The following is a 15,467-nucleotide window of genomic DNA, read 5'->3' as shown; positions in this document are numbered from 1 at the left end:
TGTGTTGTGAAAAAGTGCATCAATATACATAAATTAAAGATGCATCAATAATCGTTTTATAATCGAATCGTAGCCCCTGAATCGTAATTGTAATCGAATCGTGAGGTGCCCAAAGATTCCCACCCCTATCTGCTACAGTGTTATAGTGTTGTGACATTGGTCCAGCTTACATCCAAAAACTGCACACTCTGCCATGTTTGCTGTCAAAACTTTAACGATGCTAATGCATTCTCGCTTCTCTTCCGGTGTTGTGCATGGATGTATTATCAGATCTGGATACCAGACCCCAAGATGGCGGCTAATCAGTCAAAAGCTCACCTGGCACATTCGCCCAAAACATTTCCAGCTACCAGGCTAAACTCCAGGGTATGCAGCCCACTTTATATGTGTAGCCGTGTTTCTCCCGCGAGCCCCACCCACAAATTCCCATTCAGCTCTTAGGCTTAACATTGTAATGACGTCCTAGATTTTTAAATCACTTTTCTCGGTGGAAAAGTTTTTTAGTATCTATAGAGGAATGTTTTATGAATACAAGGCTTACGTGGATCAAAAATTCATAATAGAAAGTCATAATTGACCTTGTTTGCAGTTTGAGGTGTCCTGTCAACAGTTTTGCAGACATCTGTTTTATAATGGTAGTTTATGGGTAAAATGCTTTTTGGGCTGCAGGGGATTTTTTTGCTGCAATACCATGAGTGGCCACTGGGAAAAATTGGAAGCAGCAGCTTTCCTGAGGACCTGGTGTTGCATTGAAGTTGCTTCCTCCGTCAGTATGTGTTAGACAGGGATTGGCTTTCATATTAATGACGTACCTAACCTAGATTGCCAGGTGTACATTTTGATCTCAGATTTTAGGGAAGTGTCCAGATGTCGCCTTCTTTAGTAGAGGATCGTGTTAACACCTCTCTAGTGACAAACTCTGCACAAATGCATGTCCGTTAATCAAGGTCAGACATTTAAGGGGACACAAACAGAAGAAAAGCACATTTTTAGGTGGATGGGGGCTTTAAGCATTCGCCATACTGTTGCACTGGGTGACATGATCCTTCATTACAATGAACATGAGCACTGCAGTTTATTTTGAGTTAATCCCACACACACCAGGCTGCTGCCAGAAATACTCAGTAGCACACTACATCTTCCACTCCCCGACAAACGCACCATTTACTCGCGTTATAGTGTCGTTTACTAAAAACTACAGTGCCCAGCTGTTTGGGGAAATTGTTTAGCCTTTTTTGAAAATGAAACTATATGGTGTATGTGTTTTTTTTTTAAAGATTATATCTTCAGTAGGAACCATTTGGCTTTGGGCTGAGAGGTAATTGTATGTGTGAGACTCATGCATGTGTATGCTAGTGTGTGTCTTAATTGCGGCTCGAACTAGTGAATTTCCCTCAGGATGTAACCGTCTTTCTGTCTGTCTGTGTGTTTGCTGTATTTACTCTTCAAACCCTCTATTTATCTTCCGGTCTGTTTCTCTTTCCTCCTACCTGCCTCTTTCTCTGCTTCTCCATCTGTCAGTCTTCCTGGAGACTCTTTTCCTGTCTGCCTTGATAGTTGCCTGGCTCCTTTCCTTGCCACCTGGCTGTTTTATTTAATGACTGCAGTCCTGTTACATAACAAGCCCACCTACAATAACTTTAACCACATTATCTGTGTGTGTGTGTGTGTGTGTGTGTGCGCGCGCGTGTGTGTGTGTGTTTCTGTGTGATAATTGCTTATATTGCGGCTGTGTGTGTGTCCCAGTGCATAATGTATCGTCAATCCATGTGTTTGTGTGCTTTTCCAGTTGGAAGCAAATAGTTGAGCTGGAGAGTTAACATCCTATCAGCCAAACACCCACACAGGCTCCGGCCGTAGATAAATGAATCGGAAACGCTACCAAACACAGATAAGAATCTGAGCTACTGCAGCGGCCTGTGTTGCTAGTTTTACTAGATAAATGTGACGACAGGGAGTTTCCTTCTTGTCTGCTAAAAATGCTGAGGAACATCAGTTTTCATTTGAGTGGAAATTATCAGCAGATCTTAAGATTGCCATTGCTAGATAATTACTGTTAAGGCGTTTCTCCATTTCAGTAAATCAACTGCTGTATGAATGCTGAAGTCCCTAAAGATAACTTCAGGTCTGTGTGTCACAGTCTGTGTATTAATGGACAAATATACACATAGGTATTATTCTGGGTGTACTCAGTTCATTCTAACCACAGGTTTTATAGTAGATTAGATGCTTTGGTGACACTTAGTCACCAAAATGGAATTTCCAGTGTTGAATTGTTTGAAACATCTTGCTTTGAAGCTTCTGAGCGACACCAGGACCTGATGCAATCACACAGCTTGCATTTACCATTGATGTTTTAGATCACTGAAACATTTTCTGTTATCAGACTCCACTGGAAAAACTTGATAAATGTCAGTGTGATGCACCCATGTTCAGCAGCTTATCCATGAGAATATAAAGACAGAAAATAAACCACTAAACCACAACATGCACCCAGAAGTAATGTTTCTTTTTGATTTGTTTAACTGTTCCAGTGCTGTTTTTCTTCCTTTAGAAGCCCCTTTATGTACCCTTTGAAACCTGAGCAATTTGGCTTGATTCCTTAGAAAAATCTCGAAAAAATGCATTGAGCAGCGTAAGAAGAAATGCCCCCCCCCCCTGCAAGAAATAAGTAAAAAGAGCAAATTCTAAACACAAAAATTCATTTTAAAAAAGGAAAGGAAAGAAGTGAAAAACAGACAAACGAGGAAATAACCTGGAAAAAGGGGATAAAAGTTATAATAATTCTATACAATAATTTTAAATATGTAATAACAATAATTATAAATATGGTTTTCCCCCTTATTTTTCTTTTTTCCTATTTTTTTTTTTTAATATTTTTTTAAATAATTTACTGTGTTATTTTTCCCAAGTCTTTAAAAGAAATTGCACCAATTTGAAGAAAAGTGATGTCACTCCAGGTTTCAAAGGGTTAAAGGAATACTTCCCCCACTGAAATAATCATTTGTATATTGATTACTCACCTCATGTTAAATTGAATTCATGAAGAAGACTGAACGAAGAACCCTAAAACAGAGAAAATTCTGGAGTAACTTAATTCATAGGGGTCCATGTTTAACATCAGTAAAACTATGTCAAGACATTAATTTGCAAATTACCACACAACTAGTGCAGAATAATCCAAGGGTGTGTAAGTTATAACCGCATACATTGTAGATTCTAATGTTATATTCACAATGGTAAAATCACGTAGGTTGCATTTCTCTGTTATTGTTTAATAATAGTCTATGCCCTTTTGTAGTTGGTTATATTTATATTCAATTAAACGATTAATATTCCTATTATTACTGTTCGACTGATCATCAGTCACTTGAATGCACTGCCATCCGTCATTGCAGCTTCTGACAGACTGCAACAAGTTGTAAGTCACCTATGAAGAAGCTTTCAAGCTGTCATCTGTTTGCAGCTCAGTCGATGTGATGTTTCGTCTGCTGCGCAAAGGATTGTGCGTCAAAATGCCAGGAAGGCATGCTGGCTTGCATACTGCAAAATCAGACTGGATGTAGTAGAACATCCTGGTATTTTTGGCATACTGCATTTGACATACTATGTATTTGGACATACTAAATCTCTTTCTGGCATACTATATAGTATGGTAGTATGGGTATTGGAACACACAGTCTAATTTATCCAGTCATATGCTCAGTACTTCCCAAACAGACAGCCCTTTCCGACAGGGAACTAAACAAAAAGCAAAACTTCTCGATGCTCTCTTCAAATCAAGATGTCATTGACAAAAGCAGTAATTCTACCTTGCTGAACACAGGAGCTGCTGGTCTACTACCGCCTCAATCAGTAAGCTTGTTTCTGTTATTGTGTGAGTCTGATGAACCCAAAAATCAAACACACTAAGTCGATGCAGTGGTAGACCAGCAGCTCCTGTGTTCAGTGACGTAAAATTACTGTTTTTGTCAATGGATTCTGGCTTTGAAGAGAACATAAATATGTTTCTTTCTGTTTGGGAAGTACTGAGCATACGACTGGATAATTGAGACTTTGATTATACTGCATGAGTTTTGATACAGTTCTGCTGTTGTTAAACATGGACCCCTATGACTTCAATTCCTCAAAAATGTTCTTTTTAAAACCATGGAGGTATGGGAGAAAAGTTTTCCTCATAAAATTTAATGTAATTCAGGGTGAGTAACTGCTATATAAATGGTCCATTTGGGGGCAAAGTATTCCTTTGAAACTAATACTTTCTTTATTGATTTTACTTAATTTATACTCAATTCATAAAAGTTAATGATGATAATAATAATGATACATAAAATAAAATCCACATGACTGAATAAAAAGTAAACAGATGACCTGAAACAGATGAAACTTTACACTTAAAAATTATATTTAAAAAAATGAAAATAAGATACAGTGAAAATAGGGTCACATAGGATATAAAATTAATACTTAACTGGATTAATTAAATGTCTTCCTGGCCATAGAGCTCAGACACAGTGTTTCAGACTGCTCTCTCATTACACTTTAGAGTAGAAAAATTAATTATACTGTACATTAGATCATACTTCTCTGATTTACTTCCCATGCATTGAGCATATTTGATATATCCTGCTACTGGACTGCGTGGTAAGACTTCCCCTCTCCCTGTCTCAGTATTACAGGATTGCATTGTATGCTACACATCTTACTGTTTCAGGATGGGCCTAATAGTACATTAAACCATTAGACAGATGCTGCAGAGAACACTAATATTCTCTCTGTTCTCTCTGTCTCAAACTCGCACACACACAAAGCCTCTCACACACACTGGACCCAGACTATACACACCACTAATGCTTCCTGTTTGCCTTTAATCAGAGCTCAGGTTTCAGGAAGACAGGATGCATTAGTGGTGAGAGGGGAGAGATGGCCTGCATTAGCAGGCTGTTGACAAACCTGTCGGCTGGAAACAACCAGCATCTCTTTATTTATAAGTATAATCTTAGAGGAGAAATTGGAAAGTTACAACAGGTATGGCAGTGAAAGTCAGACAGTCAACACGTGTCAAGCTGTGACAATGATTCAAGCTCGTGTTGTGTTCTTCATTCTGTCCAGAGTCCATGGTTTTTCTGTCAATCCTCAAAAGACAAATTTATCATTTCATTGACTCTCATGGCACAGAGAGGTCAGAGGTCAGCTGGAACCAAATAGAAGTGTGGGTTTTTGACCACTAGTAGTACTATGGAGCAAGATGGATCCACGTTTTGTTTGTATCATGCATGTTACACATTCCTGATGCTGGTTTTAATGCAATTCTGCTGGTCGACACTTTGTGGAGGTAATGCACAAAGAAGCCTAGCAACATACCCACAAAGGCAGTGAGAGAAGACTTCAAGCAAGCGAACATGGATGTAGTTATATGCCCCCTTTTTTTAAAGAAAAAAAAAAGGCTTTGCAGATGTTTTTAACAAAGGCATTGCATTCAACATGTTCAATGATTTTGGTGAGAGACACTGAATTTACACAAAACTTTTATTCAAACACAATAAAAACCCCTCTACATGGCACCTTAAAATTCTCTTGCTGCATAACACCTCTTCCTAACACACAGTGAGTGAGCTCTGGTAGATGGAGCACAAAAAATTGTCCGGATGTACTTAAAGTACCAACAACAATCAGGGAGCATATTGAGCCCTGATCTAGCATAAACAACGGCTTGCTGTTGCTCTGAAAATAGGTTGGGGGTGCAAGGGTGAGCAGCTTTTCAAACAGGCAACACTTTTTTAAACAATTTTAAAATGTTTACAAAACCTTTAAGGGAGAGATTAGTGTTTATTAAGAAAGTACGAAAATGTGAAAAGTATGAAATATAATAAGGTGAAGGCAGTCAAAACAAGAATACAGTCTATAGCCATGTCTGTGATGCTGTCCTTTGAGCTAAATGCTCATGTTAACATGCTAACCTGCTCACAATAACAATGCTAACATGCTGATGTACAAAAGTATAATCTTTACACCATGCTCACCACCTTAGTTTAGCATGCTAGCATACAAACATTTGCTAATTAGCACAACACAATGTACAGCTGAGACTCATGGGAATGTCATTGCTTTTAGGGGTATTTGGTCGTATTACAAAGTTCAGTCAGGGCCACTTAAGTCAAAGAAAACTTTATTACCATTTGCATTATTACATTTGATGGTATGGCTATGTCCTGGGGTCTCTTTGCCTTTCCTAGACTTATGCAGGAAGCCTCTTCCACGCGCCTACGTGTAAAGCCTAAGGCAGAGAGAGCAAACCTCCCTGCCCTTCCATGTGCCTACATGGAAAGCTGAAGGCATGGAGAGCAGCAGCAAAGACCCTCCAGGAACAGAACGGACCAGCATCAATGACAAACAGAAATGACATTGTAAGTCAGACACAACATGAAAAGAAGGAGCTGGGGTGGAGGTGGGTTGCAAAGTGGCTTGCAGAGGAAGCAGCAACAGCAGGCAGGCCAGAGCAGTTCAAATAGGGCCCTGAATGAGATTTACCAACTGGTTTCATAGAAAGGAATCATGTGATGTATCAGCTGTCTCCCTTCCACCAATCAGCTGTTCCATCAGTTGACTGGGCTGTTTGCTTGGTATGTCTTCCTGAACTAACACTATGCTAAATTATTTGACAAATTGGGATTTTTACAAGATGGTGGCACTACATAGAAAGGCAGGGGATCAGCAAAGTGATTACAATTCATCCTCGGGGAACCATGAATGTGTCTTTCATTGCAATCCATGCAACAGTTGTTGAGATATTTTGGTCGGAAAAGTGGTGGACAGTACGACACTGCCCAGAGCCATAACGTTTCCATGGCTAATATTGATTGCATTGATGCAAGTCGACAAAGATCTGACACACAGACAGAGGCAATTTTGCAATGCATTCCACATTATGGGTAAAATATTTGAAGCAGTGCACTGTTTGTCAAAAACATCTCCCCACAGTGCCAGATTTTATCATATCTTTGTTTCTGTCTAAATGACACATGAGCAGTCTACTTACATGATCAGCGAGCACCAATCCGGTCCTGTCACTGGTCGAGAGATGTGAAGTCTGCCCATCATGTCATCATCATCTGATCATCATATGACGTCACATCTGATGATCATCCTGTGGATAACAACACCTTCTTTGACAGTTTTGTTAGACGTGCGAAATGGAGGCATGAAGTGGTCATTATTCTGCTTCTATGACTGGAATTCAAATTCAATCTGGTTGAACAATACAGATAGGCTTGAGCTCTCTGATTTGTAGAAAATAATTTTAAAAAAGGTTTTATGTTTCTCTTACTATTAAAGCTTTGTTGGAATATTGATTTCTGCATCTTCGATTTATTTTAACACATTTTTCATTCGTGTGTAACCACGTATGTTTTTGTGTGTGCAGGAATGCAGGCCAGGAGCACTACCTGTGCTCCTTTGGCAATGGGCCCCGAAGCTGCATTGGGACTAAACTTACAGATGTCTTCCTTAAGGTGACTAAATTTCTTTGCTCATAACACTGCCGCAATACAGATACAGTACATAGATGCACATACACACACACACTTCGCCCAGCTGTCTGTAAACTTGTCTCATTTTAGGAGCAGAGGAGGAAAAAGACTGACCGAAGGTTTCATTACTTCCTTTCTCACTTTCTGTTGCATTTAATAAATGTTCTTTAGCAGGAAAAACAGACACAAAGAAGAAGTTAAAATGCCAAGATGTTGAGACATTTATGATCTAGCAGCCTCAGCTCTGTCTTTTTCATTTTGAGCTTCCGGGTCATATTTTTGGGGAGTTTACTGAGTGGAAAACTGTTACAAAACTTTATCCTCCTTTAGTGAGGAGAGGATGCAACAGTGCTGATGTTGAAGATGGTCTGAATTTGTAGAAATAATACTGAAGCACTAACAAGATCACTGGTGTGAGATAGAGGCAACCAGTTAGGTTGTCTTCATTTGTCCACAGCCATTAAACCAATATACAGTATCTAAACATAACTGTAACTTACAATCCAACCTGAGAACTCATTCATTTAGATTTTCACATCATAATTATGGATGTTGAACTTCATGAAAATGAATTCTGCATGTGGTGTAAACAAAAATTTTAAAAAAGCTCCTGTGGTGCAGATATTAGCACAGCAAGAGAGTTTTTCTGGTTCAAACCCGGGGCGGAGGGTTCCAACCCTGGGCTGGGGGATCCCCTCTGTGAGGAGTTTGCATGTTCTCCCCGTGTCAGCGTGGGTTTTCTTCAGGTACTCCGGCACTCACAGAAATAGTACTCCTTTAACTATTTAATGAGGTCTTGCTGTACTCTCTTTGAGCTGAGCATCTCTCCTCAACTCCTAATGGCCAAAAGGACAGTTTAAAGTGTGACTGCTTGCTGTAGCTGTGTACATGGGAACTAAAAATAATGGGATTTAAGGATGCAGATATTATTATGAAAGAAAACATATACTGAATGTATTGTATTTTGAATTATTTGTGAACGTGTTCACTAATGGGAGAAAATGGGAGTTAGCAGCTAAGAGGGAAGCAAAAATTGGAAAGCTTCTGCCTGCTACCAGATGAAGGTACAACACTGCTGTTACTGTCGATGACAGACATAATATGGCCGACCCAATTGCCAGAAATAATTTTGGCATGGTACATTTCTGCAAACCATGGATAAGTTGCATTTGCAGGCTATTATGTAGCGTTTACGTTAAAACTCTATGTTTCAATAACACCATGGTTAATGAGTGATTAGGTTTAGGCACAAACACTGCTTGTTCATGATTAGGAAAAGAGCATGCTTTTGGTACCCACCTGTGTAGACACAGTCCTTGCAGGAAACGCAATGATGTCTTAAGGAAAAATGGTAACACTTTACTTGAAGGTATCTACATAAAGGTGACATGACACTGTCATAACTATGACATGACACTGTCATGAACTTGTCATAAACATTATGTACATGTCATAAATGTTTATGACTGCTGTCGTTAAGTGTCATTCAGTTTTTGTAATGACAAGTTGACATTGTTTGGGTTGTCTTGATTATGACAACTTGACATTAATCAAAGTGACATTACCAGAAGATGTCTTAATATTAATCATTATGTCAAACAAATTTAATGTCAACTTGTCATCCTGGTTAATGTCAAGTTGTCATTATAAGGACATTCCAAACAAATTTTATGTCAACTTGTCATGACAAAGACAACTTCTGGTAATGTCACTTTGATTAATGTGAAGTTGTCATAATCAAGGCAACCCAAACAGTGTCAACTTGTCATCACAAAAACCAAATGACACTTAATGACAGCAGTCATAAACATTTATGACATTTACATAATGTTCATGACAGGTTCATGACCGTGTCATGTCATAATTATGACAGTGTCATGTCACTCTTATGTAGATACCTTCAAATAAAGTGTTACCGCAAAAAAAAAAAAAAAACATTGCCACTGTCACTGTCTTTGGGACACACCCCTACTTCCCTTTATCCAATTTGGACCCTCATCATTTTCATCGTTTGACTTGTTCTTATTTTATATAATCTCTTTTGGCGGTCTATGTGTCCCTATACTTGTCTTTTCTGGCTCTGTAGTCATTGCACGATTAAAAAAAAAAAAAGAGTTTTTCATGTCACTATCCAGACAGGAAAGGTAGTGGTGTCTCCATAAAAGAAAAAAAAAATTTTTCCAAGGCACTATTCACACAGCGACAGGTCGCTAAAAAACACCCATGTTTGGTGTCTAAAAAGCCGCTGCAACACAGCACTGACTCACCAAATCTCATTGATTTTGTTTGTTCGTCTAGAACAGTGGTATGCAGCTTGGCAGGCGTCTCGCCCAGGTGACACGCCATCCACCATCCCCGCTATCTCTCAGTGACATAGTCAGCTCAAATACTTTGGCACTCTAGACACACTGATATGATACCTATAAAAAGTGTGAATGTAACATATTCATGGTTTTCAGAAACGCACAATGGTCACATTTTTGTCTGGCGACTGGGCTGATATGGCATAGAAACAAAAAATAAAAAAGAAAGAGGGGTGAGCCATGAGCACAGCTCATGGGAATGACGAAATGCTTGGCTGTGTGTGTGTGTGTGTGTGTGTGTGTGTGTGTGTGTGTGTGTGTGTGTGTGTGTGTTGTTAGACATAACAGACGGAGAGCCTAGGTACACTCTGTCCTCTTTAAACCACCTGCTAGTCCCCACGGCAGCACTCACCATAGCCACCAGTGCCTATATACTCAGGAGACACACACAAACACACACTCACACATATATGCTTGCACATGACAGGTGTGTTTCAGGTGTGACAACAGGAAGGAGAGAGATTTTTCCCATGGGAGGATGTTCTCATTGGAACAGCTGTGTCTGTCTGTGTGGTGAGCCTTGACACTGGGGAGTGGAGGGTGACACCAACCTGAAAACAACCTCAGTGAGCCGATGGATTCCCAGGGATTTAATTGGAAACATGCGGAACCGGATGCAAGGATTCCCTCTTGTTTTCAGTAATCATGGGAAAACCTTGTGTAGGTTTAACATTTCTGATAAAAGAATTGAATTTTTCACAACCATTTAAGTGAAACTTTGTGCTAAGCCCCACCATCCAACTGTTGCAAGCTTCCTGTCATTGTACAGCACAGTTTGTAATGATAATCGGAGCATCTACCATCTACCTTTAAAAACTAGAGCCTTTTAAAAGGGTCTTAAATATGTTACAGACCTAACACTGAATGACCGGCTTACACAGAGTGTGGAAATGTAACCACACAGTAGATATGCTGTCATGAATGGGGCTTTTTTAGCTAGTTAGCTGGACATGCTAATGTTAGCAGCTTACATTACAGCAGATAAACACAATGTGTAACAGATTCCTTACATTCTTGCTTACACGTGGGAAAAATCCAAAGCTAAAGAGGCCTGCAGTGCCTATTTATGAATGCTGACATGGATGCATAAAGAGACCTGGAAACAAACTTGGAGGTGGGACCCCACTGACACCTATCAAAGTTGCTCAGTGACACAGGAAGCTAAAAACATTCAACTGCAGCGTATAAAATTACCTGGAGGACTGGCACTACTTCAGCATTGTTGGTCCCATAGAGCAGGTGGACAAGAAACTTCTGCTGGCTGAGTTTGCTACCTCCATCTGAGCGCTCTGCTAACTTGAATGTGGATAAAATAATTTAATCATGTGGTTGTAAAAATTATATTTGACTCAATTGTTTAAATCTCGCTAGTGAAATGAGTCATTTTGCAGGGGTTGTGACGCTCATAAAAATGTATCCACTGATTTACAGATGTCTCTTTCACAATATAAATTTATGGCGAAAAATCGTTTTGGGCCCAATGGCTTCAGGTGACAGGCCCTGAGGTGGTAATTCTACTGTTTGGCCACTACGAAAATTGACTTCAAAGCCCGGCACACTTCCTAGGGAAAGCTGGAAGCAGAAAGGCTGCTCAGCCTTGCAGCTAACTTTTCCCAGTGGCCACTGGTGGTACTGTAGCAAAAAAAATCCCTTGCGGCCTAAAGAACATTTTCCCCATAGACCACCATTATAAAAGAGACGTCTGTAAAACTCTTGACATGACACCTTGGACTGCAAGCAAGTCCATTATTAATCTTTTTATCCTGAATTTTTGAACCATGTTGGTTTTTATTTTTGTAAAATTTTCCTCCAGCCAAGAAAAGTGATTTAAAAACCTGTGACATCATCACAATGTAAAGTCGATGAGCTGAGCGAAAACCCGCGGGTGGAGCCAGTGGGAGAAACACTACCATGCATATTCAGTGGGCCGCATACCAGGGAAGTAAACCCTGAAGCTAGAAAACCTTTTGTTGCGCCAGGCAAGCAACTCTATTGCAATAAATAGGCACCATCTTGGCATCCCGTATCTAGATATTATTAAAATGTACGGCCCGGTTGAGTCAGGCTGTTAGCTATCATGTGTAAAGTAGGTTATTTAACCTACCTGTTAGATTACAGTCACTAAAACTGAACCTATATGCTTTTCTCATGGGGTGACCTGCAGTTCTGAAAAAATGAAGCCAATTGAGAAGTGCTTTAAACTTGCATTCTTTCTAATGGCCAACAGGGGGCGACTCCACTAGTTGCAAAAAGAGGTTTATGAGAAAATGACCCTACTTCTAGCTTAATTTATTACTTTAGTTAAAATTTTCCCGATGAGTTTATGGTCTCAGTTGCTATAGCACATGGCTACCTTGTTATTGACAAGTCGCGACCACAGTGGTGTCCTTAGGTTGTCAGTCAGAGCCATGCCTCCCTCTTCCACAGCTCCACCCTCTAGTCTAAATATTGTCACTTCTGGCTCCCAAAAAAAAAAGCCAAATTCAACACTTCAAAACATGAGTCCACAAACCAATGGGTGATGTCATGGTGGCTATGTCTTCTTTTTCTTTTCTGATTATTAAAGACCAAAAACGGCAACGCATGCGTACAACCATAAGATGGATGGAGGTGTTACTGCAAACTATACTAAATGCAGCCGTGAGGGATGACTCAGTCCAACGCACATGCACACACACTCATGAGTCATTGTAAATGTTGGTCCTGATTAAATGGTGCTCAGGTAAAATGCTCAGTGGTTTAATGATCTGTTCCCTCCTCATTCAGCTCTCCGCATTGTTCAGCAGGACAATTATATCTCATTATTTAAAACTAGATTAGTTATTCTAGATAACCAGAGGCTCTTTGATTTGTTTTTTTATTGCTTAAACAAGTGGCATGAATGAGATAAGGTGAGCAGTACATCACTTTCATAGTCTTGCTCTCCACATGGACTATGGGTAATCATCTTATTATTTACATTTTTTAACCTCCTCTGATTTAATTGATTCCAGTCTAGTCCCACTTCTGTGTATTGATGATTATTTTATTTCATATCCACTGATACAGGCCGGTCAGTTGTCAGCCAATCACTGTAGACTAATAAATGCAGAATCATGATGTCATCCCTAGCAACGGGGTCAACCCTGCTCCCTCTTGTAAAAGTTGCTCTCAGCAACATTTAGCAACATGACCCAACTCTGCTGTGTGAGAATGTACAAGTAATACACACACACACACACAATATCCATCACCTTGTTAGGGTTTATTTTGAATTAACGATGCACACGTTGAATCTCATATCTCACTGTAACCTGCTCTGTTGGCACTAAAGACCAGAACATTTGGCTGTAAACTGTGTCTGATTGGCTCATAGCAGACTGACCACTTGCACATACCACCACACACACACTCACACACACACATACAGGAGGGCGTGATCAGAGTAAAAAGTAGACCGCAGGGATCTAGGTCAGAGATGTGACTCATCGCCTCCTTGCTTCATCCTTCCCTCCTTCCTCCCACCCCCACCATCACCATCCTTCTCTGATTCCCTCACTCCTTTCCTCCCTTCATCCCTTCCCATTCATTCCCCCTGCTCCTCCCCCTCTATCAGGAAAATCTTCATTCACAAAGTGGAGGGAGGTGGGGCAACGGGCTGTTCCTGGTGAATGCCATTGGTCCACTGTGTGGCTTAGCATCAGCCAATGGGGAATGCTGGCTACGGTATCACCAGCCATGGAGTTTTGAGTGAACGTCGTATGTAGAATAAAACAGGATCAGCTTTTTCCTGTCTTGTGGTACCAAGTAGAGTGGAGATGGGAGAAAATGTACGCATTCAGAAAGCTGTTACCGAGCTCTGCTAGATGGTCAAATGAGCATTGATATCAGGAAAGTGTTTATGATGAGTAAACCAAGTCCCATGGACCTAATGTTCCATTTCAGCTTGGCTGCTTAAAGGTGTTGCGTTGCCTTCCTACCTTCAAATCTGAAAAAAAAACCAACAACACACAAACAAACATGAAGTGTTATGGAGGCTGTAGCTTTACAAGTTGGAGACTCATGCAGCGTTGGCGGAGGCTCTCGCTCTGCCAAGTGCCTTCTGGTTTAACATTTTGTTTCTGCGCTGCTATAAAATTAGGAAATTGTCACTTCCACCCCCACTGCTTTTAACTCTAGATATCTGTCAGGCAGAACGTAAGTTCCGTTTATGTCAGCGCAGCAAAGATACTGAAGTTACAGCACATTCAGTACTGTTTTTTTTAAAATATCTTTTCTTGTTTTTCTGCCAGGAAGCGTGCATGTACCTGTTAAAGCACTACGACTGGTGTTTGGACCCTCCATCACAGGACCTTGAGTACAAATGGCTGCCTGTGTCTCGCCCCGCCAACCCCCCCACCATCTCCTTCACCCGACTGGATCAGACCAGATCTGACAGGAGCGACACCGTTTAGGGATGCACAGTATGTTTAGCGAGGTACCAGATAAGTTAGAAAATAACAAAAAAAGATACAAGCACTAAAAACTGTAGCTAGAGGCCAGATATGCCTGTCTAGGATGTGCAGAACAAGCTGGAAAATATGTGAACACAAATAGAGGGAAGCCGGCAAACTGTGAGGCTTTCCCCCCACTGCGTATAATACAGTAATCGTCCTGGGGAAAGCAGAGGAGTGTGCTGGTTTCACTCTGTGTTCTCCTGCCAGATACTCTACAGCTTTGCTTGATGAATCTGCAGCAGAAGACAAAATAAATGACTCATAGTCGTTCTTCCATTGCTGAATCTGACGCTGCTAGACAGCATTTTGCGGTCTGTTTTTTAATGAGTCAGTTGTTACAGTTTAAAAAGATTCACCAGATCACCAACATGAAGCTCTTTCGCACACTTATGCATCCGATATTGCCTCTAGGTTGAATCCTTTTATCCCGCGGTGGAGTTTGCTGTGAACAGAAGTTGAAATCATCCCCAAAAAATGCAGCTTTTCTTTCTCCACACTGTAGTATCAACACTTAAACCAAATAAATCCAAGGGAACACACACACACACACGTGCACACACATGCTTGTAGAGGTAAACCCTCAGATTCCATCACTAACTGCAAACCTGTCTCCCCTCCCCCTTTCACCACCTAGCAACCACCACTGCTTAGCAACAGTTCATCATACCGACACTGACTTTAGTATGCAAGTCACACACACACACACACACACACTAACCTGGTTATTTTTGAAAGCAGTTGGCAGTGATACACACACCATCTGAATCACATGCAAATGATGCCAGGAGGCGTTTGAGAGCGCACGCTTGAATTTTAAATAACCTTAGTAACCTGAGTGATTTTTAGCCCATGATTCATAAAACCAAACTACGTCTGCTACATTGATGAGAACTAGTTTTAACCTCTTATTTATTAATATTCAAGTGTGGTGCTCGTTCTTTTTATAAAGATATGTTTTAGGCCTTTATGCCTTTAATTGATAGGACAGTATGAGCATGAAAGGGGGAGAGAGAAGGGATGACAGCAGCAAAGGGTCATGGGTCAGAATCGAACCCCTGGCTGCTGCAGCAAGAACAAAGCCTTTATACATGAGGCACCTG

General features: G+C 40.5%; 1 protein-coding gene across 1 annotated transcript in view; it reads left to right on the top strand.

Annotated features, from left to right (window-relative positions):
- LOC117269282 (uncharacterized) overlaps positions 1 to 15,007 on the top strand; it is a 40,911-nt gene extending 25,904 nt beyond the window's left edge. Inside the window, exons 10-11 of the mRNA XM_033646204.2 lie at positions 7,424 to 7,511; positions 14,164 to 15,007. Coding sequence (XP_033502095.1) covers positions 7,424 to 7,511; positions 14,164 to 14,325 — 250 coding nt within the window. The 3' untranslated portion in view covers positions 14,326 to 15,007. The remainder of the gene's footprint in view (positions 1 to 7,423; positions 7,512 to 14,163) is intronic.
- The last annotated feature ends 460 nt before the right edge of the window (positions 15,008 to 15,467 follow it).

Source organism: Epinephelus lanceolatus, chromosome 19 (genome assembly GCF_041903045.1).
Source record: "Epinephelus lanceolatus isolate andai-2023 chromosome 19, ASM4190304v1, whole genome shotgun sequence".
NCBI lineage: Eukaryota > Metazoa > Chordata > Actinopteri > Perciformes > Serranidae > Epinephelus > Epinephelus lanceolatus.
Note: the sequence above shows the minus strand (reverse complement) of the source record. Positions and strands in the feature narration are given on the sequence as shown.